Consider the following 26,705-nt stretch of genomic DNA (forward strand, 5'->3'; position numbering starts at 1 on the left):
CATCTCTGTATGTGTCGTTAATCGACACATACAGAGATGAAAAAAAAAAATGGCAGCCCCCATAGAGAAGTAAAAGTAAGAAAAAATAAATAAATAGAACACAAGAACACAAATAAATAAAATTTATGTTCATATCATACTAAAAGCAGTATGATAAAAAAAAAAAAATGTCATGACACCTTCCCTTTAACATATCTGTTATGTATCCTGTAAAAATGAAAAACACGACGCCAGTGTGACCAAAGACTAAACCCATTGCAGAGTAAAGCCCCTTAGGACATTAATGCTGATCACCTATTTTTCCATAGTTTTCCACTCTTTAGTAGTCTATCCTTGTCCATTGCAGATTGCCTAAAGTTCTCATGTGTTTTTGTTATTGTATATAGAAACGTATGCACCGTAGAGCCATCTGTCCAGATATTATTCAAAACTATATTTATGCCATATTTGTATAACTAGTTTAGATTTAGCCTATATTCAGCTTCACTTTAAATAGCTCCTCATATGAAGTACATGGGATAGATATTTCTTCCATCCCCAATAGTAAATACAGTGTATTGTAGCTCGTGCTCTACAAGAAGTAGGGATTTCCAAACAAACAGTGGAAATATTGTAACACTCCTAGAGATCCAATGCCTGTGAAGACCATTGTTAATCCCTTGTGTCCCTTTGTGGAGTTCATGACCTCACAATATTCACAGTAGGGGTATTGGGGGAGGGGGATATAACACATTAGCAAGGTGGTATCTAATATTTTTATTTAGCTCTTCTGTCCTCAGGTTTAACAAGGATGTTGCGATGTGCAATTCTTTCCACACATTTCGGGTGACCTATAGTGATACTAGTATGCGAGAATGGGCATCCTAATATGCAACACTCAAACAAGGGTGCAAAGTGGAGAAATGGGATAAGCAGCAAGCAGAGAATTGGGTAAAAGAAGCCTTAAAGTGCATCTATCTCCCTTATGGTTCCCAGTTTTTATTATCTCTTGAAGCTGTAAGTAGAATAACATTAGAGTTGTGAAATGCCTGTGTTGTCATGTTTCTTTTGAATTTCCTTTTAATATTCAATATCGCTGACTACTAAAAAGAGCAGTGCTCAGAACCATATTACCACTATTGCCACACTCCTGTGCTGTATTCTTTTTGTGGTCTTCTTCATCACATACCCTGGTGGTGTGTGGTGGCATTGCAGTGTGACTGAATACATTAGAATCCAGAGATGTATCAGAAAGTGTCATCTGCAGCTCTCGACCTCTTAATCTTCTTCAGTACATTGTTCGATAGACGTCCGCATCCTGTTTCCTCTTGTGATCACATGCAGCACTGAGAACTACTTAGGTCAGGTCAGTACCACTGAATGCAGAAACAGTTACATAATATATTATACACACATCAGAACAGTTGGCTTTTCTCTTCTTTTTTGGTACGTTATGCTGGATTTTAACTCTTTCACGCCGCAGCCCTTTTTCAGATTTTCATTTTCGTTTTTCCCTCCCCACATTCCGAAGGCCATAACGCCTTTATTTTTCCGTCAATATAGTACTATGAGGGCTTGATTTTTCCATTGATATAGTACTATGAGGGCTTGATTTTTGCGGGACAAGTTGTAGTTTTTCATAGCACCATTTTATTTTGCCGTATAATGTACTAGGAAACGGGAAAAAAAAATATTTGTGGGGTAGAAAATGAAAAAAACAGCGATTCCGCCATCGTTTTTTGCGCGCCATTTTTACGGAATTCACTGTACAATTAAAACAACATGTTAATTTTATTCTATGGGTGAATACGATTACGCCGATACCAAATATGTGTCGTTTTTTCTATGTTTTACTACTTTTACAAGTAAAAACCTAAGTGTAAAAAAGAAAATTTATTTTGTTTCGCCAAATTCCGAGAGCCGTAACTTCTTTATTTTTCCGTTGATTAAGTTGTATAAGGGCTTATTTTTTTGCAGTATAAGCTGTAGTTTTTAATAATACCATTTTGGTGTAAATGTGACGGTTTGATCACTTTTTATTTCATTTTTTATGGGAGATGAGGTGACCAAAAAATAGAGATTCTGGCGTTTACAATTTTTTTTTTACGCCGTTCACCGTGCGGGTTAAAGAATGATATATTGTGATAGTTCAGACTTTTACGGACGCGGCGATACCAATTATGTTTATTTATTTTTTTACTATGCTCTAGGGGGAAAATGGGAAAAGGGGGGTTTTTTTAACTTTTAATTTACATTTTTTTTTTTACACAAAAAAAACAACTTTATTTAACTAATTTTTACATTTTTTATTAGTCCCCCTAGGGGACTTCAACCAGCGATCATTAGATCGCTTGCACGATATACTGCAATACTAATGTATTGCAGTATATCGTGATTCTGACAGTCTCCTATGAAGCCCTGCCGGAGGCAGAGCTTCATAGGAGTACCAAGATGGCGGACCTGGGGGACTTCGTCAGACCCCCCAGGCAGCCGTGTGAACCAACGGCTCCACCCGATCTCGCCGCGGGGGTGCCGTTGAGACGTTACAGGGGGTCGCCCCCCTGTTTTTAGTCATTTAAATGCCGCGATCTCTATTGAACGCGGCATTTATATATACGGCGGATGTCGGGAAGGGGTTAAAAATAAGATAAGTAGGCACCCAATATATGTTTGTTTTTGTTTTGTTTTTTACAATGGGAGACAATGACAGATGTATGTAAATATAAAGGCATAAAGTTCCATACGTCTAAAGCATATGTACAAATATGCATTTCGAACGTTGTGACCAGAACCTTTGGTTATTTATATATCATGTATAGCAATAAATATTCCCGGGTATTAATTGACTAATAAAATTAGCTCGAGATGTGATCGAGACCATATACAACAAAAGTGCTGATAGCTCCAAGTACAGTAGGGATATGCGTCTTTATGTATAGCACTTTTTCAATCTATTCTGCTACATAATAAAGGTTGTTTTACACGGGCCATGATCGGGCGAATGAGCTATTTCTTACAATGAAATACACTCCTCCTTGTTCATACTGTAGAGAATATAATACAGAATGGAGTGTAAACCCCTTAACGTCATCCGCTGTAAATGAGGGCCAGAGGTGGGTCCTGCATCTATCGTAAAATTCTGACATAACCTGTGGATATGCCATAAATGTCCTAGATGGGAATACCCCTTTAACCCCTTAACGACCAGGCCATTTTGAGCGTTAATGACAATAATTATTTTTTGTTTTCTCACGGTTGCGTTCCAAGAGTCGTAACTTTTTTTAAATTCCGTCGACATAGCCATATAAGGGCTTGTTTTTTGCGGGACGAGTTGAATTTTGCAATTCCACCATTTTTAGATGCTTATAATATATCGATTAACTTTTAACTTTATTTTAGGAGAGAATTGAAAATAAGCAGCTATTCCAACATTGATTTTCACGTTATAAATTTACGCAGTTTATTATGCAGCATAAATATCCTGTTAAGTTTTATTCTATGGGTCGGCACGATTACGGGGATACCAAATATGTAAAGGTTTGATATATTTTTGTGCAATAAAAATCCTTTTAGCAAAAAATTACTTGTTTTTGCATCGCCGCATTCCAAGAGCCGTAACTTTTTTATTTTTCTGTCAATGTGGCCGTATGTGGGCTTGATTTTTGCGTGCCAAGGTGTAGTTTTCATTAGTACTATTTTGGGGTACATAGGATTTATAGATTAACTTTTATTATTTTTTATGGGGGGAATGGGAGAAAAATAATTTTGCCGTTGTTTTTTGGGCGTCGCTCATCCGGTGGTTTAATTAATGTGTTAATTTTATTGTTCGAGTCGTTATGATCACTGGGATACCATATATGTGTATGTGTTATTTGTTTTGACACTTTTACTAAATAAAACCACTTGATTTTATTTAGTAAGGCCCTGTTCACACGGAGTTTTTTGCAGGAGGAAAATTCCTCCTGTAAAAACTGACCCTGGAGGTTTTCATGTTTGATGTGGTTTTTGACGTGGTTTTTGACGTGGTTTTTGAGGCGGTTTTCCAGGCGGTTTTTCAGGCTGTTTTTGCCGAGGTTTTCACACGCATGAGGCTGGGTTCACACAACCATGTTACGTCCATAATGTACGGAACGTATTTCGGCCGGAAGACCCGGACCGAACACAGTGCAGAGAGCCGGGCTCCTAGCATCATAGTGATGTACGACACTAGGAGTCCCTGCCTCTGCGTGGAACTACTGTCCCGTACTGTAATCATGATTACAGTACGGGACAGTTGTCCTGCAGCGAGGCAGGGACTCCTAGCGTCGTACATCACTATGATGCTAGGAGCCCGGCTCCCTGCACTGTCTTCGGTCCGGGTCTTCCGGCTGAAATACGTTCCGTACATTACAGACGTAACATGGTCGTGTGAACCCAGCCTGACAGCCTTCTGTCAACGGATCTGTCACCATTGAAATGAATGGTGATGCAAACGGAACTTACTTCACACTTGCCTTTCCGTTGAGGGGTTCCCCTGACTGAAAGCACCGACGGAACCCCTGAGCAGAAACCACGCTGATGTGAACAGGCCCACATTAAAAAAAACATTGTTTTCTGTTTGCATCATCATTGACTTCAATGCTGATGGATCCGTTGCTAATGGGATTCCCTACACTGCGGTATTGGTTCAGTCGAAACGACAGAACCCTTTGCACAACGGGGACAAACAGAAACCATTAGCAACGGATCTGTCACCACTTCACACTTGCCTTTCCGTTGAGGGGTTCCCCTGACTGAAAGCACCGACGGAACCCCTCAGCGGAAACCACGCTGATGTGAACAGGCCCACATTAAAAAAAAAAAAGTATACTTACTTCTTGAATCAATTTCCCAACATCAATGTCCATTCGGTGGTACACCTCTGCTGTCGTCATTTCTGTTCCTGAAATGTTAAAAAAAAATAAAAAAGAGATGACATCCATGAACAACTGCATAACAAAATTAAAAAATTAAAAATAAAAAAATTAAAAAAAAAATTCTAAAAAAAAAAAATGCACAGCTCCATACATGTATAGCATGTATGGAACATAGGAGCAAGTGCACTTACTTGTATTTGGATGCAGGACTTCGGTTTTCTGTATCCCTGAGTTCTGTCCACGATGTTTTTCAGCCTCCACGAGCAGACAGGAAATGACAGCCCCTTTCTGGGCTGGACTAGCAGCAGGAGACTGCAAGAAACTCCTCCAAAACTCTCGGCAATATACTCGTCAGAAAACACCTCACTAGTTCGAGGTGTTTTTTGACGTGTCCCCATTGCTTTCAATGCGGTTTTGGACGCGGAAACCGCATCAAGAAGGGTCATGTCCCTTCTTTTTGCCGCGAGGCGTTTTTTTTACTCGCGGTAAAAAAACGCCTCCGTCTCCCATTGAAATCAATGGGAGTCATTTTGGGTCGTTTTTGGCGCGTTTTCCGACGCGTTTTCCGCGTCAAAAAACGTGTCAAAAAACTCCGTGTGAACAGGGCCTAAAAGTGGTTTGGTTTATTTTGGGGGAAAAAAAAGTGTTTTTATTTTATTTCATAAACGTTGTTTAACTGCCTTTACATTTATTTATTGTTAGTCCCACGAGGGCACTTCACCATACGATCTGCTGATCGCTTATATAATGCTTTCGTATACTTAGTATACCAAAGCAGTATTGCCTTTCAGTGTAAAACTGACAGGCAATCTATTAGGCCACGCCTCTTGCTGAAGGCAGACCTGGGGGCCTTTGTTAGGCACCCGGCTCCCATGGAAACCCGACGGCGCCCCGCAATTTCTTTGCTGGGGCGCCGATGGCGTCGTTAAGAGGTTAAACAATAAAATAAACATAATTGGCTTTGCCACATCAGTTAGTCCGAACTATTAAATATCACATTATTTAACCGGCCGGGTGAACATTGTAGGATAAAAAAAAGTTCACATTGCCAAAATTATTGGTTTTTGGTAACCTCACTTCCCCCAAAAATGGACTAAAAAGTGATAAAAATAAGTTCAAAAGAAGATGAAAAAACAAAAATTGGCTGTTTCTATAAGGTATTAATAGTGCCAGAGTAGTTTTACTCGGATTATAGCCGAGGACATATATCTTGCAAATATTTAATACCACATTAACAATTCCATATAAGAGGGCATATGGACGCCACAGAGAGGGGTCCCCTGCTCAGGAAGCGCCTTTATTAGCCAAAGTGGAGAGCAGTTCAGAAAGGGAAAATGTGTGGCTGGCCACCAGGAGACAAGTCCAGGGCAAACAGTTGACGGCAAGGTGCCTTTTTCACAGAAGTTTTCTTGTGGAGACAATCCCTTTAAGAGTCTTGCACTAAGGTAATAAGCAGAATTGCTAAATAAATGGATTGTATATTAATTCTGACATCACAAGTAGTAAAAGTAGGGTATTATTTTCAATATCAATCAAAAGTCCAGTCACAATGATCTTCTGATATGTCACAGATACAGATGAGCAGATTTGTCTGTGATGCAGGATCGCCCCTGATTTCCAGTGGTCATAGCATTCCAAACACACGGTCATTAATTTCAATGGACCTTCAATCTTAGAAATTTTTGTTTAAAATCTCCTGTCATACATGTATCTATGACATTAGATGGTTACGACTGGATTTTTCCTTGAATATAAAATAAATGTATGCTCTAGTACTGTATCAAGAATGTTCTTATTCTCTAATTATCACTAAGGGTATGTTCACACGTAGAGTCAAAAACTTCTCAAAATACGGAGCTGTTATCAAGGGAAAACAGCCCCTGATTTTCAGACGTTTTTCGCGGCGTTTTTGCTGCGTTTTTTACGGCTGTTTTTGGAGCTGTTTTCATTGGAGTCTATGAGAAAACTGCTCCAAAAACGTCCCAGTAAGTGTCCTGCACTTCTTTTGACGAGGCTGTAATTTTACGAGCCGTCTTTTGACAGCGACGCGTAAAATGACAGGTCGTCGGCACAGAACATCGTAAAGCCCATTGAAAGTAATGGACAGATGTTTGCCGACGTATTGGAGCCGTTTTCAGACGTAATACGCCTCCATTACGTCTGAAAATCGGTCGTGTGAACCCAGCCTGACTGTTGTGATCTGCCACCAGCTTTAAAATAGAGGTGGTAACCGTCATTGTAATCCTGCCTGTGATGGTATGTGACGACTTCTCACACAGAACAAGCTGATAAGTGATCTCTACAAAACCACAAGTGTTCAGCCCTAGTCAGACGACAGAGATAATTGGCCGTGTGATGGCTGTTTTTTCAACGGCTGACACATGGCTGCATTATAATCAATACAAGTGTATGCGGCTATTCACACGGCTGTTTTTGCCCATTTTCCCGAATCCTTCAATAGACTCAAGTCTATGAGGGATCCTGGAAAAGAGGTCAGTGAAGCAGTCGTTTTTCTCGGCCGATTTGACACCTGGTCATGTGACTAAAGCCTTAGGCCCTTTTCACATGACAGGGTCCGGGTGTCAGCCGTTAAAAACTGCGTCTTTTTTTACAGCCGTTTTGCATCTGATCCATGTCCGTTCCAGGCCGTGTGTTATGGAATCACTGGTGAAGTAATTCTCAGGGTGGAAGTATATGGAATTGCTAGACGAGCGATTTCCCAAATGCTTCTGTAAACCGCTGGGAGTGAGCGAGCAAATGTATCCGCAACCTGAAAAATCTGTCACAACTCTGATAAACAGAGTCTAAGGTTACTCTATGGTTTTCGCACGAGCCCACCGCAAGGAAGGATTTTTGTTTTCTGCATAGAACTCAGGTGGTTTTAGCAGAGTTCACTTTTGGATAAGATGTGCAGTGCAGGCAAACCTGAACAGGATAACTAGATAGCCAGAGGGTAAACAGAAAGTCCAAATCAGTAAGCAAGTGGTTACCAAGTATAGCAGAGGTCAAAACCATCCGGGTGCAGTTATTCCAAATCCGTAAACAAGGGTTTATCCAGAGGCAAGCCGAGGTCAGTTTCCAGTAAGTCCAGAAGTCAGATTTATAGAGTATTGTCAGTAGCTTGATCAAAACACCTGAAGACAAGAAAATTCACAAGCTAAGAAAGAGGGGAGGAAGCCAGGTATAAGTATTCCACCCTTACACCTGACAGGAAGAAAGACAGAGAAGTGGGTATGCTCAACAAGGAAAACCAGAACCACCCAGAAGCTAGACTAGTAGTCATGGCGAACTTTAAGGGAACAGACGTGTCCTAACACTGTGTTTTTCCATCCAGTTTTGCATCTGTTTTTCATTGTCCGTTTTAAAACCGGATGAATTTCATGGTCTTTTTTTTTTTTTTTTTTTTTTTCCCAACACACTAAAAACACCCACAAGAAGGTCACATGATCACCCAGTCACCATTTTCTCTTGCTTTCAGAGTATAAAGAGCTTGATCTGATCCCTCTGCTTTAGCATTTGTTTCTGGAGTTTTCTCTGCTATTTTTGACTTGCTACCATGTCCACACAACGATTGAACCATGTACTGCAGCTTTGGATGATTTCTCGACAATTCAGACAGCAACCGCTGATGTTGAACGAAGAACCGAGGAGGTTTAAGAAGGTGACAGGGCTCCGCAAGGGAGAAGGGACAGGTTAGATAGCAGGAGACAGGCCACTGTTTTAGGTGAGGAAGGACAGAAGTCTGAAGGACCTGCTCTTCGTGGGGTCTGAATGTGCCCGGGGCTCTATGAGGGTGTTGCACAGAATACAAAAGGTGGCAGGGGGGCACAGAAAGTGGTAGGGGTACTGTGGGGAACAGAAAGTGGCAGAAGGGTACTATGGGGAACAGAAAGTGGCAGGGGCGGTCTCATGGGGTGTGGGGGACACTGAAGAGGATTTTTATTTTTTAATGGTGAGGGGCACAGATGGCGGAGGCTTTCTGAGAGGAAGGGGAGAGGGGCATATAGAGTTGATGCTGCTTGGGCACTTTTAGTGCTAACGCCTCCTATAACTCCCGGAGTTACGGAAACCGTGTAGCTCGCTGACATTGCGGCTCCAGTGCAGGACCCAGGAAAGGTAAGTATAATAATTGCTTTGCTTTTTTATGTGCTACTAATTTTTTTGTTTGTGTTTTGTGTTTTTTTCTACAGGTTCAGTTATTGGATTCTCAATAAAATGGTTACCGAGTGTTGTGTTTTTTTTTGGTTTTTTTTTCAATAAAATGTTTTTTTTATGTCTCTGATTCACAGCATCCATTGCTAAGGCAGGGCTTAGTGTTAGCCGGTGAAAAAGGCTAACACTAACCCCATTATTACCCCAGTACCTACTGCCACTAGGGGTACCGGGAAGAGCCGGGTACGATCCAGTGTCCGACCATCTGCATTGATGGGGTGGCCGCAGGCTGGTATTATTAGGCTGGGAAAGCAAAAAAACTGTGGCCCTTCCCACCCTGGTAATGCTAGCCTGCTGCTTTGTTGTATCTGGCTGGCTATGAAAAATGGGCGGGTGACACACATTGTTTTTTCTAATGATCAATTTATTTAAAAACAAAAAATTACGTTGGGCCCCCGCATTTTTCATAACCAGCCAGATACAACATAGCAGCAGGTTAGCATTTAACAGGGTGGAAAAGGCCACCGTTTTTGGGCTTTCCGAGCCTAATAATACCATCATTACAGATGGTCTTGTACTGGATCGCACCCGGCTCTTCCCGATACCTCTGGTGGTACTGGAGTAATAATGGGGGTTTTAGTGTTAGCCTTTTCACTAGCTAACACTAAGCCCCGCCTTAGTAATGGACGCTGTCAATCAGACAATGGCCTTACTAAGGCAGTAGTAATATAGTTAAAAAAAACACGTGGGAAAAATTATTTTATTGAAGTAAAAGACCCACACACAACCCTCGTTAACCATTTTATTGAAAATGAAAAAAGCACTGTAGTTGAAGTAGTCCTCGAATCCGAAGTAGTCCAACATCCAAACCTGCAAAAAAACACAAACACAAAAAAAGCATAACAATTCTACTTCCTTTCCTGGGTCCAGCCCTGTTTCGATGGGAAACTCTAGACGTCACTGCCCATATATGGATAGTAACGTAAGGAGCAGGGCTTGAGTCTCTGGGCAAAACGCTAGTAGAGGCTCTGCCCTGGGACTCCGGTCCAGGGAAAGCTCCTGACATCACATACTGTCTATAGATAGACAGTGATGTCAAGGGCTTTCCCAGAGTCGGAATCCCCAGGCAGAGTGCTAGTAGAGGCTCTGTCTCTGGGAAGCTCCTGACGTCACTGTCCATATATGGTCGGTGACGTCAGGAGCAGTCCAGTGCTGCAGGGACTCTGGTCCAGGGAAAGCTCCTGACGTCACTGTCCATATATGGACAGTGATGTCAGGGGCTTCCCCAGAGTTGGAATCCCTGAGCAGAGTGCTACTAAAGGCTCTGCGCTGGGATTCCGGCCCTGGGAAAACTCCTGACATCACTGTCCATATATGGACAGTGACTTCAGTAGCTTCCCTAGCGCTGTAGCCCCAGGGCAGAGCGCTAGCTGATGCTCTGCTCAGGGACTCCAGGGCCAGGATACTACTTATGTCACTGACCATATATGTAGATCGTGACACACAGCCCCTGTAGTTAGTGCCACATAGGCCATGTAGATAGTTCTGCACTGCTGCACTGTAGATAGTGCCACACAGCCCCCTTACCAACGTCCAACACGCTCTCTTCGATGTCAGCACTACAACGCTGGCCAAATCTCCTGACATGCAATTGGCGCTGTGAGGAGGAGAGAATGAGGGAAATGCAGTAACCACGGCCATCACTCGGTTGGCATACAAGTGAAGGACGTAGAATTGTATGGGAGCCGTGTGGCCGTGAGAACGGTCTGAAATAGGGCATGTTATATTTTTTGGCCGTCAAAAAATCGGCCGTGTAAATAGCCCCATTGGGGTTAACAGATTTTAATGCAGCCGTGTGATGGCCATTAACCCCTTCCCGCCGCAGCCATTTTTTATTTTTTTTTCATTTTTGTTTTTAATTCGCCGCCTTCCAAGAACCATAACTTTTTTTTTTCTGTCAATAGAGTGGTGTGTGGGCTTATTTTTTGCGGGAGGAGTTGTAGTTTCTATTGGTAGCATTTAAAGTACCATATAATTGTTATTTTTTTATTTTTTACATTACTTTAGTGGAAAAAAGGGTGTTCTTTTGAACTTGAAACTTTATTTCACTTTTTTTACACATTTCATTTGTCCCTCTAGGGGACTTGAACCAGCAATCGCTGGTAGAATATATTGTCATTTTTACAGGCATCTGTTACGCCCTGCCACAGGCCCCTGGGTTGCCATGACCACCATCGTCGCCCCCCGATCTCATTGCAGGGGGACGATGACCAGTTGGAGGGCCACCCGCCTCTTTTCAATACCTCAGATGCCACGGTCGCGAATGACTGTAGCATTTGAGGGGTTAAACAGCCTGGAACATCGCGATCGCTGTTCCTGGCAGTTAGTCCCGGGTGTCGGTGTCAGCACGCTCCATACATTCCCCCCCACACACACTACGACCTACCAGACACGTCATTTTGTGGGAAGGGTTTAAAAGTGCGGCCATCACACGGTTGTTAAAACCTGTCGTGTGAACAGCACCTAATGCTATATTTACACAGCAGTGAAAAAGAATGGCCATTAAAAACTGATCAACTGTCAGCTTTCATGGCCTTTTTGCATCCGTGTGTTTCCAAATTTTCATACATTTCAAGTCCGTCTGACCGTTTTTAATGACCGTTTGCCATCTGGTTTTTTTCATGGCTGTTAAAAAAAAATATTGGACGGATCTCATTTGTCAGGGTTTCTTTTGTCCCAACCCCCTGAAAACACCACAGTGCCCATGCAGATAGTGCCCATATAGTGCCAGTGAACACATATTGCCACAGTGCCCATGTAGATTGTGCCCTACACAGTGCCCATGTATAGAGCGGGACAGTCTCTCCTGTAGATAATTCCCATACAGTGCCCATGTCGATAGTTCCACACCCCCTGTAGATAGCGTCACACACACCCTATCCTGTAGATAGCTGCATACACCCCACCCTGTAGATAGTGCTACACCCTCATGTAGATAGCGCTACAGCCCCCCTGTTGATAGTGCCTCCCCTGCAGATAGCACTACACCACCCCTGTAGATAGCGCCATTGGGGCTTCCTCTATGAGCGGAGTTCCCAATTAAAGCATCGCACATGCTCTGGCCAGGGATTCCGCTCCTGGAGGAGACCCTAATGTCACCGTCTATATATGCACAGTGACGTCAAGGGTTTCCTCTAGGAGCGGAATCTCTGACCAGATCATCGGCAATGCTCTGGCCGGGGATTCTGCTCCTGGAGAAGCCTTGGATGTCACTGTCCATATTTGGACATTGATGTCTTGGGCTTCGCTCTGGCCGGGGATTCCGCTCCTTTAGGAGCCCCTGACGTCATTGTCCATATATGACAGGAGAACTCAGCCAGAGAGCTTGCAATTCTCTGGCCAGGGACTCCATAGTTAAAAGCCCAGACATTACTGTATATGGACATGGACAGTGACGTCAAGGGTTTCTCTGTGCTTCACGCTTAAAGTAGCACTGTGCCTGGGGAGTCCTCTTGTGAGGGCCAGGATCAGTTTTTAACGGCCGTCACAAGGATTGAATTCTGAAAAACGGCCGTTAAAAACAGACTAATTGACTTCTATGCGGGCCATGAAAAAGGACAAAAATATAACATGTTCTATATTTTGACGGTCAGTATTCATGAGCCGTTAAAATAACGGCTGTGTGAATACACTCATAGAACTTCATTGTTCTGAAAACGGCTGTTAAAAAAAAAAAAAAAACGCCATCACACAGCCATATTTCACATTTGTGTGAATGTAGCCTGAGGTCGCACGGACCTATGCAAGTCTATGGGGCAGTGCAGACTGTCCGTGATTTTTTCACAGCTTGAGTCCGCTGCGTAAAACTCACGACAGGTTCTATATTTCTGCGTTTTTCGCGCATCACGCACCCATTGAAGTCAATGGGTGCGTGAAAATCACGCGCACCACACGGAAGCTCTTCCGTGGGACGCGCGTTATTCGCGCAACAGCAGTAAAAAAATGAATGTAAACAGAAAAGCACCACGTGCTTTTCTATTTACAAACATCCAAACGGAGTGTCATTAATATGAACATGACACCATATGAACATGACACACGAAGCTGTTAAGTGCCTTTTGCGCACACAAAACGCAGCGTTTTTTGCGTGCGCAAAACGAACACGCTCGTGTAAATTCGCCCTAAGCCTGTGAATGCTCAGTGGCCAGTTTAAAAATGGAAAAAAAAACGCTGAAATCTATGTTTAACCGGAAAAATTTACTCAAACTTTAGGTTATTTTCTGTCCAAACAGTCCCTTTAAGTAAGATGTGTAGACATATCTGGAACATATATGTTACAGATATGTTGTGTAGCCACTTTTGTAGGCTGCATATAATTTATATTGAAGCTCTTGCGTTACCAACTGAGCCACTAGATGTTTCAACAGAAACAAAAAGAACACTTTCTATGATCATTGCTACAAAAAGCAATGCAAGGAATTTAAAATAACGAGTTTATTTATAAGAGCCTAAGCATTTACATTGCATGCAGGTATTTGCATCTTTACCAAAACAATGCATAAATATTACAGCAGTGGGCATAGCGCATGGATGACTTATCACTTTTTATTCTCTGCACACACTCTTAATCCTCTGATCTTTAATTAGCAGTTCCAATTTACAATGTAATTGACTTCTTTCAACAGTTTTAATAGGCTTTAAAGGAGCAAACCTGAATACCAGGCAGAGGACGCAAATAGAATCTTGTCCTGCTGAAAATAAAATGTGAACTCTACAGGTAGCAGGTGAATTTCAAGTCACAAACACATTAAGTGATTATTTGATATGTGCAGCCATATAGCATTCACCAGATTTTTGGTTTGAAATCTCATGCACTATGTCTATGTCTACCCTCAATCAGCTTGCCTAATCTTAAAGGGGTTGGCCGCTTTATATATAATGTTTTCCAAACCGTGGATGGTATATGACACCTACTAATTGTTACGGCTATGGGGTATGTGGACCCACTAGGCCGCTCCGCAGTAGTGGATTAGCAGCTGGCCAAACAACAGTCAATGATCGTCTTTAGGACAAGAGTACCAGGATAGAAGATTTGGCAGACACTTGACGTGGCAGACACTTGGCACAGATGGTAAACACGACTCCCAACTGTGGAGCAATTCCCAGGATGGACGTTTATGGAATTTCTAGGTGAACAATTCCCCAAAGGCTGCTGGTGACTGTCCGGAATGAGCGTGCAAATAAATCAGCAACCCCAAATCCGTCACAACTCTGATGAACAAAATCTAAGGCTACTCTATGGCTTTCGCCAGAGCCCACCGCAAGGCAGGTTGGACTTTGCAGCATAGAACCCAGGTTGTTTTAACAGAGTTCGGTGTTAGACAAGAGGTGCAATGCAGGAAATACCAGAGCAGCTAACAGGACAGCCCGAGGGTAAACAGACAGTCCAAATCACAAAGCTAGTGGATATCAGGGATTGCAGAGGTCAAAACCAGCCGGGAGCAGAAAGTCCAAATCAGTAAGCAAAGGGTAATCCAGAGACAAGCCGAGTTCCAGTTCCAAAAATTGCAAATAGTCAAAGGTGCAGGGAATAGTAAGTAGCTTGATCAAACACATGGAAACAAGGAAAATCACAAGCAAAGAAAACAGAACTAACCCAGATTTAAATATTCCACCCTTCAAACTGAGAAGAAGAATAGGCTCAACAACTAAAACCAGAACCACCCAGAAACTAGACTAGTAGTCATGGTAATCTTAAAGAGACGGACGTTTCTTAACACCGACATTAGACTTCGCACTGGAACAAACCCAATTACAGGATACGGGAAAACAGGATACAACTAAGGGACTATATGCAAACAAACGTGGGAAGCCACAACAACGCTCAGGCAAGGTGGAAGAGGGCATAGTCCTTTTCATAATCCAGGGTTCGTTAGGATTGGGTTGGGAGCATTTTACAGGTGCACGCACACCCTAGGAGAGGCAGTGGAGCAGTGCTGCTGAGTGTGCTGGCGTCTCCGGGGAGGGAGACGCCGGCTAGAGTTCATTGGTCTGCGGCCGCTGGAGGGTAAGTGATGACAGCGGTCCGCGACCACGGTCATTACACTAATATACTTTGGTCAGAAGTTTAGTGCTCTTTTATTTCATTTTCAAGCACCACCCCCTGGTTATCCTGGTCTTCCCCCAGCAGCCCCTTCGCTCTCGTCCTGGAAAAGGCCCCTTATTGAGTGGCACATAATGCGACACAGTCCATCAGTATCTCCCATTCTAATGTTTGCGTCTTGGCTAGTTTTCTTGTGTGCAAGCACGGATGACTGCTTTGTATAATACTTTCATCTGCGCTTGTGTACCATGAAAATTAGCGCAGGTGCAGTGTATTCTAATGTTTGTTGTTTTTTATAGTTAAAAGTTATACAATTGTCCAATATACTTTCTGTATTAATTCTTTGCGGTTTTCATTATCTTTTCCTGGTATTATTCAGTGGGAACATTCATTGTTCACTTCCAGTAGATAAAATTCTAACCATTGTCATGTGATGGACACACAGGTGCACTTATCAATACAGTATGTGTATCAGAGCTGTGCCTTTTAACGATCCCGGCACCTGTGTGTCCATCATATGACCATGGACAGAATTTGAATGGGAGAAGACTTTAACACTGTGAACTGGCGCTACAAGTGTGTCGGCGATTCACAGTGCGAGCAGCAACGGAAATGAAGGCCCCTTCAAAATAGCGGATTGGCGGGGGTTTCAGGAATCGGACCCTGACCGATCCTGGGGATAGGCCATCAATTTTTTGGGACTGGACAACCCCTTAAATTACTAAATTATCGCTGCTCTAAATTCTGATTTATCAATATATGATAATTTCTAAGTTTTTCAAGGGTACTTGCATTATATTAGAATTTTATTAGTTGTTTTTAATCCTATTTTACTTTGGTGGAGCATGTAGCGTAAAGGTAAAGACGCCCCCCATCCCCTCTATCCTTTTTCTAACCATTTTCATCTAGAACTATAAGCTCAATTGTTACCCTTTCCTATCACATGGTGAAAACTGCGACATTAAAAAAAAAAGCATGTAAAGACAGTGACATGGTTTTCCATAGACAATAGGAAAATGTTTCCAGACCTGTATATTTTACAAAACTGAGAAAATAAAGCTGCATGTACATATGGGTTAAGCAGTGCGGTAATAATGTTTCCGTTCCAGCTGCCAGGCTAAAACTTTTTTTGTTGTTTTTAGGATCAATGCCTTAAGGGGAATGTATTACCTATATATTGTTTTTGCCCTAATTAAAACCATATAGTTACATATTATGTTTTCTTAATCTGTTTTAATTTTTCGAGTGTGGCTTTTTTTTTAAATTCTATTTTCTGTACATGATATTGGGGTTCAGAGATATGCTTTTCAGCTGCCACATGGACATAGGAAACAATAGTTTGAAGCTGACCCATTGACATCTATGGGAGAGTGTTCTAGGCATACTCTGACCTGTGCAGAGGTAATTGTGCAGGGAGGTATAGGAGGGGAGCTGTGTCCATCACATATTGTCAATGGTGAATCCTGTGTTATCTATATATATATATATATATAGTTACCTGTCATTGTAAACCTGCCTATGATGATAATGGCATGACTTCTGAGAAGTGATCTCTACAGAACAGGAAGTGTCAGTCTATTGTGAGGCTCAGTGGTCAGAATGAAAACGGCAAGATTTTAGAATTATCTTTTTAATATAGATAATAACATAGAAAAAAGTAAAACACTAACAATTCTTAAAAAATATTGTTAACATAAAAACTTGATTTAAATAATAGATCATTTTCTGATGAATCATTTCTATTAGAAGCAAACGAAGTGTTGTTTTTTTTTTTGTGACAGTGATTGTTCCTTCTTTTGTAGATGGTGCCAGAAGGGAGGAAGTCGGAGGAGCAAGTGAAGAAGAAAACTGGTTTGGGACAAACTCAGAAACCCCATCTGAAGATTCCTTTGGTGATGTACAAGACCATTTTAAATTGTCTCCTACTAATAGAGGTCGAGAGTCACCTACATCTCCTGATACTTCTTTAGGAAGTGCTACTCCAAGTTTAAGTGCTGACCTCGGTTTTTTTGAAAATGAGGTTTTTAAGGAGGTCTCGCATTGTAAGGAACAGTTGTCAACTTCAGCATCGTCAATGGATGAGGATGATCAAGCCGGTGCAAATAAGCCATTAAGTAGTAATCTTCGACGGTTACTGGAAGCTGGCTCTATCCAGCTGGCATCAGAAGTGTCTAAAAATGGCAGGGAAGATCCACAAGGTCTACAGTTTTCTCCTACATCTCACCATGCAAAGCAGTTGAGTGTTCTTGCCAGAAAACTTGCTGAAAAACAGGAAAACAGTGATCAATATGGGGCTTTACCCACTAACCGGTTTATATGGAGCCAGGATAAATGGCTCCAAAATTCAAATAACACATGTGGTCTATCACCAGATTCCGCAATCCTAAAATTGAAAGCTGCTGCTAATGCTGTCCTACAAGACCAATCACATATAAGAACTGAAGAAACCCTGAGGTTTGAGACCTTTACTTCACCATTCAGTTCTCAGTCCGCTAGTTCCACATTAGCAGCTTTGTCCAAGAAAGTTAGTGAGCGAGGTATGACATCAGGTCAAGAACGTCATTCTCCAGCTGGCCCATTCCTTTCCTTGGCATCAATGACCTCTTCTGCAGCATTGCTTAAGGAAGTTGCTGCACGTGCTGCTGGCAGTATGCTTGCAGAGAAAAAAAAGCCCCTCCTTTCAGAAGATCCAATACCACTGCTAGAAGACAAACAAGAAAAGGGAGCTACAGTCCAGTCCTTAGAACTGTTATTACTCCCTTCACCAAAAGGAAGGTCTTCAAAATCCGGAAGTCAAGGTACAAATTTTCCTTATTAAAGCTATTGCACATTTAAAAAAAACTCTGTAAAGTTTATTGCTTCTGCTAACTATGGACATTTTAGAGTTTCAAAAGTTTGAAAATTGGTTAAAAGCCGTAAATTTTGTTTTTGTTGGGTAAAATTTGGCCCGCTGTCTTAACGGACAGTGTCCGGGAACCAGGAGGTCAGCTGTCCCCGACAGCTGACACTCCAGCCTTGCCGGTCAGCGGACCATCAACGCTGATTTTGGCAATTAACCCCATAAATGCGGCGACAGATTGCGTTTGCGAAGTGATTGTGGGGGCTTCCGATGCTTGTCGTGGCAATCGGAGGCCAGACAATGACCTCCGGGTTGCCATGTACGGAAGCCTCGGTGGAGCAGCCTCCGGCCGGTCCTCCGAGTCTTCCTGTCAGTGTGACTGTCAGGTCACAATGACAGTTAGAACACATTACACTACGTAGGTAGTGTAATATACTCTAGCAGCGATCAGAGCTGCAAGTCTAAATGTCTCCTAGTGGGACAAGTAAAAAAAGTTATAATTTTTTTTTTTTTTTAAGTGTAAAAGCTATAAGTGACATAAACAAAAAAATGCTTTTTTTCCTATTATAAGACTTTCATTATAGGAAAAAATGAACACATTAAAAAATGTACACATATTTGGTATCGCCGCGTTCATAACGACCCAAACTATAAAACTATAATGTTATTTTTCCCGCACGATCAACACCCCAAAAAAAAAATCAATAAAAATCGACACCAGAATCGCTATTTTTTGGTCACCACCCCTCCCAAAATAGAGAATAAAAAGTGATCAAAAAGACGCATGTACCCGAAAATAGTACCGATAAAAACTACAACCCGTCCCGCAAAAAGCAAGCCCATACACAGCTTTTTTGACTAAAAAATAAAAAAGTTACGGCTCTCAGAATATGGTGACACAGAAAATAAATTAGTTTATATAAAAAAAGGGATTTTATTGCGCAAATGCTGCAAAACATAAAAAAACTATATACATATGGTATCGCCGTAATTGTACCAACCCGCAGCATAAAATATCATGGTAATTTATAGTGCACGGTGAAAGCCGCAAAAAATAAACTAAAGAACATTGCAGAATTGCTTGTTTTTGGTTACCCGGCTTGCAAAAAAAGTGATCAAAAAAATCGCATGTACCCCAAAATGGTACCAATGAAAAGTACAGATTGTCCCGCAACAAATAAGCCCTCACACGGCCCCGGTGGTGAAAAAATTAAAACGTTCTGGCTCTCAGAATATGGCGATGCAAAATGTGCAGAGTGTTTCAAAATAGGATAAGATCGGGCTCCATTTATCAGTGCGACAATGGCCACATATCTATGAATTATTATTTATTTACCGCATTATTATACCCTCTTATGATGCCCTGATGTACTCCGCACAGCTTACATATGCCCCCACATTATAAACTGAAATACCAGTAAAACCCCAAACAGAACTACTACCAAGCAAAATCTTCACTCCAAAAGCAAAATGGCGTCCCTCCCTTCTGAGCCCTGCAGTGTGCCCAAACAGCAATTTGCGCCCACATATATGGCATCGCCATACCCGGGAGAACCCGCTTAACGTTTTATGAGGTATTTGTCTTCAGTGGCACGAACTGGGCACGACATATTATGCACTAAAATGGCATACCAGTGGAAAATTGCAATATTCACACCATCTGCTGTGCATTAACCCCTTTGCGCACTATGACTTAATAGCACGTCATGGTGCTGGGGTTGATGTATGGAGCCGGCTCACTCACCCGGGACTAACGGACAGGAACAGCGATCGTGCGGTTACAGAAGCCTGTAAAAATAACAATATACTGCAATACATTAGTATTGCAGTATATTGTACCAGCGATCTAATGATCGCTGGTTCAAGTCCCCTAAGGGGACTAATAAAATGTGTAGAAGAATTAAAGTTATTAGTAGTGAGAAAGAAAAAAGTTTAAAGTTAAAAAAAACAAAAACTTTTCCCATTTTTCTTCTAAAGTAATGTAAAAAAAGAAACAAAATTGGTATCGCTACGTCCGTAAAAGGCCGAACTATTACAATATACCATTATTTAACTCCCACGGTGAACACCGTAAAAAACGTAAATAATTTAAACCGCCAAAATCACATTTTTTTTTGTCACTTTAGCTCTCAAAAAAAAATGAAATACAAGTTTTGGATTACTTTTTATGTACCAAAAAAATGGTACCAATAAAAACTACAACTCGTCCCACAAAAAAATAAGACCACCCACCGCTCAATCAAACGAAAAATAAAGTTACGGCTCTGAGAATGTGGTGAAACAAAACAATTTTTATTTTAACAATTAGATTTTTCTTTGTAAAAGTAGTATAATATGAAAAAAACGATATAAATTTGGTATCACCGTAATTGTATTGAGCCGCAGAATAAAGTAAAGTTTTCGTTTTTACCGCATGGCGAAAGCTGTAAAAACAAAAACCCCAAAAAGTGGAATCAGATTTTTTTTCCTATATCATCCCGCAAATATTTTTTTTTTTAGTTTCCCAGTACATTTTATGGCACTTTAAATGGTGTCTATAGAAACTACAGCTCCTCCCGCAAGAAATAAGCCCTCACACCACTCTATTGACGGAAAATGAAAAAAGTTATGGCTCTAAGAACGTGGGGAATGAAAAACGAAAATAAGAAAGCAAAAGATGGATCAGTCCTGAAAGGGTTAATTCATTTCTAATGAAAAAAAAATGTATGACCCCCATGTTGGGTATTTCCGTACTCGGGAGAAATTGCTTTACAAAAATTGGTTGTTTTTTTCTCCTTTATCCCTTGTAAAAATGCGAAAATTCAACATTTTAGTGGAAAAAAATTGTGATATTCATTTTCGCGGCCTAATTCTAATAAATTCTGCAAAAGACCCGTGGGGTCTAAATGCTCACTATAACCCTAGAAAAATTCCTTGAGGGGTGTTTCCAAAATGGGGTAACTTTGGGGGTTTCCACTGGTTTGGTCCCTGCAGGGCGTTGCAAACGCGACATGGCACCGAAAACAATACCTGCAAAATCTGTGCTCCAAAATCCAAATGGCGCTCCTTCCCTTCTGAGCCCTGCTGTGGGTCTAATCAGCAGTTTATTACCACATATGGGATATTGCCGTAATCGGGAGACATTGCAATAAGGAGAACGGGGGACCGAAAGTCCCCCGAAGTTCTTCATGACAAACCTCGGACTCTGTCTGCAGCTCCATAGAAATGAATTGTGCACTGGTCACGCTTGTACGCATGCGTGACCAGCGCACCTCTCATTTTTATTGAACTGCGCAGACTCCGGAAGTCCGAGGTTAGTCATGGAGAACTTGGGGGGACTTTCAATCCCCCGTTCTCCTTATCGCTGCCAGCGATCACACATGTATCCCCTATCCTGTGGATAGGGGATACATCTCTTTTGTAGGACAAACTTTAGGCAGTTTTTTTTGGGGGGGGGGCTATATGGCGTTATCTACAGGGGGGACTCTGTATGGCGTTATCTACAGGGGGGACTCTGTATGGCGTTATCTACAGGGTGGACTCTGTATGGCGTTATCTACAGGGTGGACTCTGTATGGCGTTATCTACAGGGGGGACTCTGTATGGCGTTATCTACAGGGGGTCTGTATGGCGTTATCTACAGGGGGTCTGTATGACCTTATCTACAGGGGGCTGTGAATGGTGGAATCTATAGGGAGGCACTATCTACAAGGGGGGGGTTGTGTGATACCCAGCGGAGGGGGGGCCCCAGTCAAAAGTTTGCTATGGGGCCCAGTCTTTCCTAGTTACGCCCCTGATATGGGGTATTGCCGTAATCAGGAGACATTGCTTTACAAATGTTGGGGTGCATTTTCTTCGTTGTTCCTTGTAAATATTACAAATTTCTATGTTTTTTCAGAAAAACAGTAGATTTTCATTTTTACAGACTAATTCCAATATGTTTAGCGAAAAACTTGTTTGGTCAAAATGCTAACTATACCCCTTGAGAGGTGTAGTTTCCAAAATGGGGTCACTTTTTGGTGACCTCTTCAAACCTGACAAGGTGCCTAAAATATATTCTAAAAAAAAGGAGGCCCAAAATCCACTGGGTGCTCCTTTTCTTCTGAGGACTGTGCTTCAGTCCATTAGCGCACTAGGGCCACATGTGGGATATTTCTAAAAACTGCAGAATCTGGGCAATAAAATATTGAGTTGCATTTCTCGGGTAAAACCTTCTGTGTTACAAATAAAAATGTATTATAAATGAATTTCGGCAAAAAAAATAACATTTGTAAATTTCACCTCTACTTTGCTTTAATTCCTGTGAAACGCCTAAAGGGTTAAAATGCTGATTCGAATACCTTGAGGGGTGCAGTTTTCAAAATAGGGTGACTTCTGGGGATTTTCTAATAAATAAGGCCCTCAAAGCCACTTCTGAACTGAACTGGTCCCTGAAAAAATGGCCATTAGAAATTTTCTTTAAAATATGAGAAATGGCTGCTAAAGTTCTAAGCCTTGTAACGTCCTAGAAAAATAAAAGGATGTTCAACAAACGATGCAAACATAAAGTAGACATATGGGAAATGTTAACTAGTAACTATTTTGCGTGGTATTACTATCTGTTTTACAAGCAGATATACGTTTAAATTCAGAAAAATGCTAATTTTTTCACATTTTTTCTAAATTTTGGTGTTTTTCAGAAATAAATCTCTAAATTATCGACCAAATTTTTCACTAACATAAAGTACAACATATCACAAGAAAACAATCTCAGAATCGCTTGGATAGATAAAAGCATTCCAATGTTATTACCACATAAAGTAACACATGTCCCATTTGAAAAAATCGGCTGTGTCCTGAAGGCCAAAACATGCTGGGTCCTGAAGGTGTTAAAGAATATAACTACATATTCTAAAGACAAACTGTGGTTTGCTGTATCTTGCAATTTTTTTTATCATTTCTACTAAATGAGACGTGGCAAGCAGTTTGGCAATGATGTCACAAAACAGACACATCCTTGCTACAGGAATTTTGCATTGTGGTCCATAACCACTAGAGCCGCAATGGAAAGGCAGGTTAGGCTTGTTTCACACCACGTTTGGGAACTCCGTTTTTCAAACGTATGCATCTTTTTTTACCCATAAATTTGTATTACAAAGTGTAGTCAACAATCTTTTGACAGACATCTGGCTAATGATAGGCTATGGACACATTAGATGTATATGTCTGGATGACCCCAAATCTGATGGGAATCTACATGCACTCTTTGCGGTATTTGATGTTCGAAATCCGGATAAAAAGCACAGATAAACACAGGAAATTCCGCAGGTAAAATCTGCAATTAATATTGTGGGATTTTTAAATGTGTTTTTATATTCAGCTTTTAAATTTTGATGTGTAAACCGGTGTGGATTACCTGCTGCGGATTTTGATTTGTTCTTTTTAATAAACTCAAGATAAATTGACATTCTGCAGATTTTAAGATCTGCACGGCACTGCAGGTCAATTTACGTGCAGAAAAATGCTGCAACGTGTAGATGAGATTACTTGGAATTTCATTGACTTTGCTACTACTGTATTACTTAGTGGATCTGCCGCATGATAATTTTGTGTGGCAAATCCGCATGTAATGACTTGTGTGTATGTGGCCTAAAGTGGTTTTACATTCCACAGGAATTTTACTGCAAACTCCTCCTTTAAAGGGTTATTTATTCTCATCTCAGACATGTATTGCATATTCACAGGATATCCCATAAATGTCCGAAATATGCGTGTCCCACCTCTGGGACCCACACCTATCTCTAGAACGGGGCCCCCGACCTCTGACCTACCTCCTGTCGCTGGGCTCTGTTGACTTACGAGTTGGCCAGGGATGTTACAGACATTGCGTAGCACCGCGATCTACACTGTTTTTATGTAGATTCGAGTTCCGGAAACAGCGTTTCTCTATGTGCTACGCTCTTTCCGTAACTCCTAATCACTTTTAGCCCAACAGGAGAAGGTAAGACAGTGGTCATGGGGGCCCATTCTCGAGATAGGTGCAGGTCCTAGAGATAGGACCTGCCTCTATCGGACATTTATGGCATATTCTGTGGATATGCATACATGTCTGGGATGTGAATATTCCTTGAAAGGAGTAGTTTGCTGTAAAGCAACCATTTGTCATATTCATTATCAGAGCACACTTGTCTAATTAGGGTCTCATCTGTCCGCCAAAGGCCAGAACCTCATTCAATTCAGGGCTTGTCACTTGAGGCCCACCGAACTCCCAATGAAAACAATAGGGCCATAGAGTCCATTCATTTCAGTAGGTGGTATGTCATGCTTTGTTTTTCCTGCAGTGTCTCGGCATTGAAGCAAATTTCTAGCAGTCACATGACATCATAACCACTAACCCAGCTCACATTTTAATAGTGTTTTTCGACTTTCTATTGTTCATGCCATCTAAAACTAGCTTTTTAAAAGAGAATGACCCAGCTTCAGTCTGCATTGTTCAGTGTCTGCAAGCCCCTACATGTCCTATAATTCCTTGCCCAGGCATTACATAGGGAGGTACATCGAAATGTAAGTTATGTTGCTCATTTCATGTTTTGATCAGGATACTGGAGAACTACAGGTGCTAAGGTACAGACATACAGTGCGAGCTACAGCCCACTGTTTCTTAACGTTCCTAAGCCAAAGAACCCGCTGCTCAAAAAAAATCACATCACTGTACCTCCAAGGGTGTGATCGAACACTGTGCTGCCTATTAAAAGTACCGCATGACCACAGTACGAGTAGAGACAAGGGCATGTACACTGTGGGGCGTACACGTACCACAGGTTGAGAACCTATGCACATTAAGCAGCCTGTAGGAGATTCACTGACATCAACAGAATACACTGGGCTAAGAAGATTTGCGTTATTCTTTTACCTGGTGCATTCATGAGTTGTTGCTATGCTCAGCGCTGGCACATTCTTCAAAATATTTAATCATATGGAAACCTTTAGAGATGGCATGATTAAAGGTGGGAATTCACATGGGAAACTCTGGATTTCACTGGAGATTTTTTTTTTTTGTAAATTCTTTCTTTATTTGCTTTTTCAAACAAGGAACATATCAAGCAAGGTAACAAAAAAGAAAAACAGGGGGAAGGGACAAGGGCACATAGGCCCAAGATATTGCATCAAACAATTTACAAAATCATATATGCGACATTAGGGACAGAGGAGGGGTAAGGACAGGGGAGAGAAAGGAAAATGGGGGGGATGGAGGAGGGGGGAACACATAGGTACATGATCCAGAATACAATTCAAAAACTTCTGAAATTTCAGCTGGCCATGATGGTCCCATATTCTGGAGAGTCCTCATAGACAATCCAATGGGACCAAGTCTTGGAGAAGCTGCCAGGTCTGTTAGTCAACTGAGATGTAAGGTCTTCCATGCACATAATTTCCTCTAGTTTATGAAACCAGAGTCTGAGAGAGGTAGGTTCCGTACTTTTCCACAGAACAGGTATACAAGCTTGAGCACTGTTAACGAAGTGTCGAAGAATAGACTTTTTGTATATTGGAAAAGGAATGTAGCTGAGATGAAGCAGAAAAAAGCCTGGAGTAAAAGGTATGGTGTGGTTAGAGAAAGAGGAGGTTATTCTCCAGACTTCCTGCCAGAAATGAGACAACACTGAACAATCCCAAAAGGTATGGAGAAGGGTCCCTTCAGTAGACCCGCAGCGCCAGCAAAGAGAAGAGACATTGGGGAACATAACATGGAGTCTTATCTCGATGGTACTATGTTCCATCTAAAGTTTATATCCTGCCTCTTGGATACGACTAGAAATTGACGATGCATGAGTTAAATCATAAATCCTGGTCAATTGGGAATCAGAAAGAGATAAATTCAAATCCCGCTCCCACTTGTCCACAGAAGGAGGCGGCTGCGTCGAAGAGGAGCCCAACATGGCATAGATAGCGGAAAGGGTATGTCGCATCGGACCCGTTCCCGAGCAAAGGGTTTCCAATGGGGTGACGGAACGGGACATGGCGGCGGGGGGTGAGAGGGAGACAAGGAACTGATGGAGTTGGTTTGCCTTCCAGAATCCCAAAGGACAAGTGTCCAGAGTGGAAGCGAGAGCTTCCAAGGTCGGCCAAGATTCCCCTGTCAATAAATGGATGGCCCGATATCGTCCAAAAGACGCCCATCTCTGAAAAACAGGGTGCGACAGGCTCGGTGTGAAGGAAGGATGGCCCAATATCAGGAGTAACGAGGAAGGACGGGGTAGAAGTTGAGACCCAGTATAGTTTCTGATTATTGTCAAGGTAGTGGAAATGGTAGGGTGAGATGGAGAGGGCAAAGAAGAATTGGGAAGCCAGGACAAATATGTGGAGAGGCGAGGAGCAGAAGTGTGATTCCAATATAACCCAAAGTTTGGTATCAGCATTACGATGCCAATCCACTAGCCTAGTGAGGTGGGTAGCCCTATAGTACGCATAGATATCAGGTAATCCAATCCCCCCTGTCGTTTGGGTCTATAGAGCAACAACTTTAAGATTCTGGCTGTTTTATTATTCCACACAAATTTGGAGAAGAGTGAGGCAAGCGCCCTGAAGAAGGACCGAGGGATATAAATGGGCAGGGCCTGTAGTAGGTAAAAAATCCTAGGGAGAACATTCATCTTTAGTATTGCGCAGCGAGCAAACCACATAAAGGTACCCATAGACCATCTATCCAGGTCTTTTTTAACAGAGGACAGTAGGCGAGGGAAGTTGGCCTGGTAGAGTCCCGAGGTACGCGGGGTGA

The 26,705-nt window shown here is 41.9% G+C and overlaps 1 protein-coding gene across 1 annotated transcript in view; it reads left to right on the forward strand.

Annotated features, from left to right (window-relative positions):
• ZNF827 (zinc finger protein 827) overlaps window positions 1-26,705 on the forward strand; it is a 270,975-nt gene that overhangs the window by 42,125 nt on the left and 202,145 nt on the right. The window contains exon 2 of the mRNA XM_075860380.1: window positions 16,932-17,927. Coding sequence (XP_075716495.1) covers window positions 16,932-17,927 — 996 coding nt within the window. The remainder of the gene's footprint in view (window positions 1-16,931; window positions 17,928-26,705) is intronic.

Source organism: Rhinoderma darwinii, chromosome 1 (genome assembly GCF_050947455.1).
Source record: "Rhinoderma darwinii isolate aRhiDar2 chromosome 1, aRhiDar2.hap1, whole genome shotgun sequence".
Taxonomy (NCBI): Eukaryota; Metazoa; Chordata; class Amphibia; order Anura; family Rhinodermatidae; genus Rhinoderma; species Rhinoderma darwinii.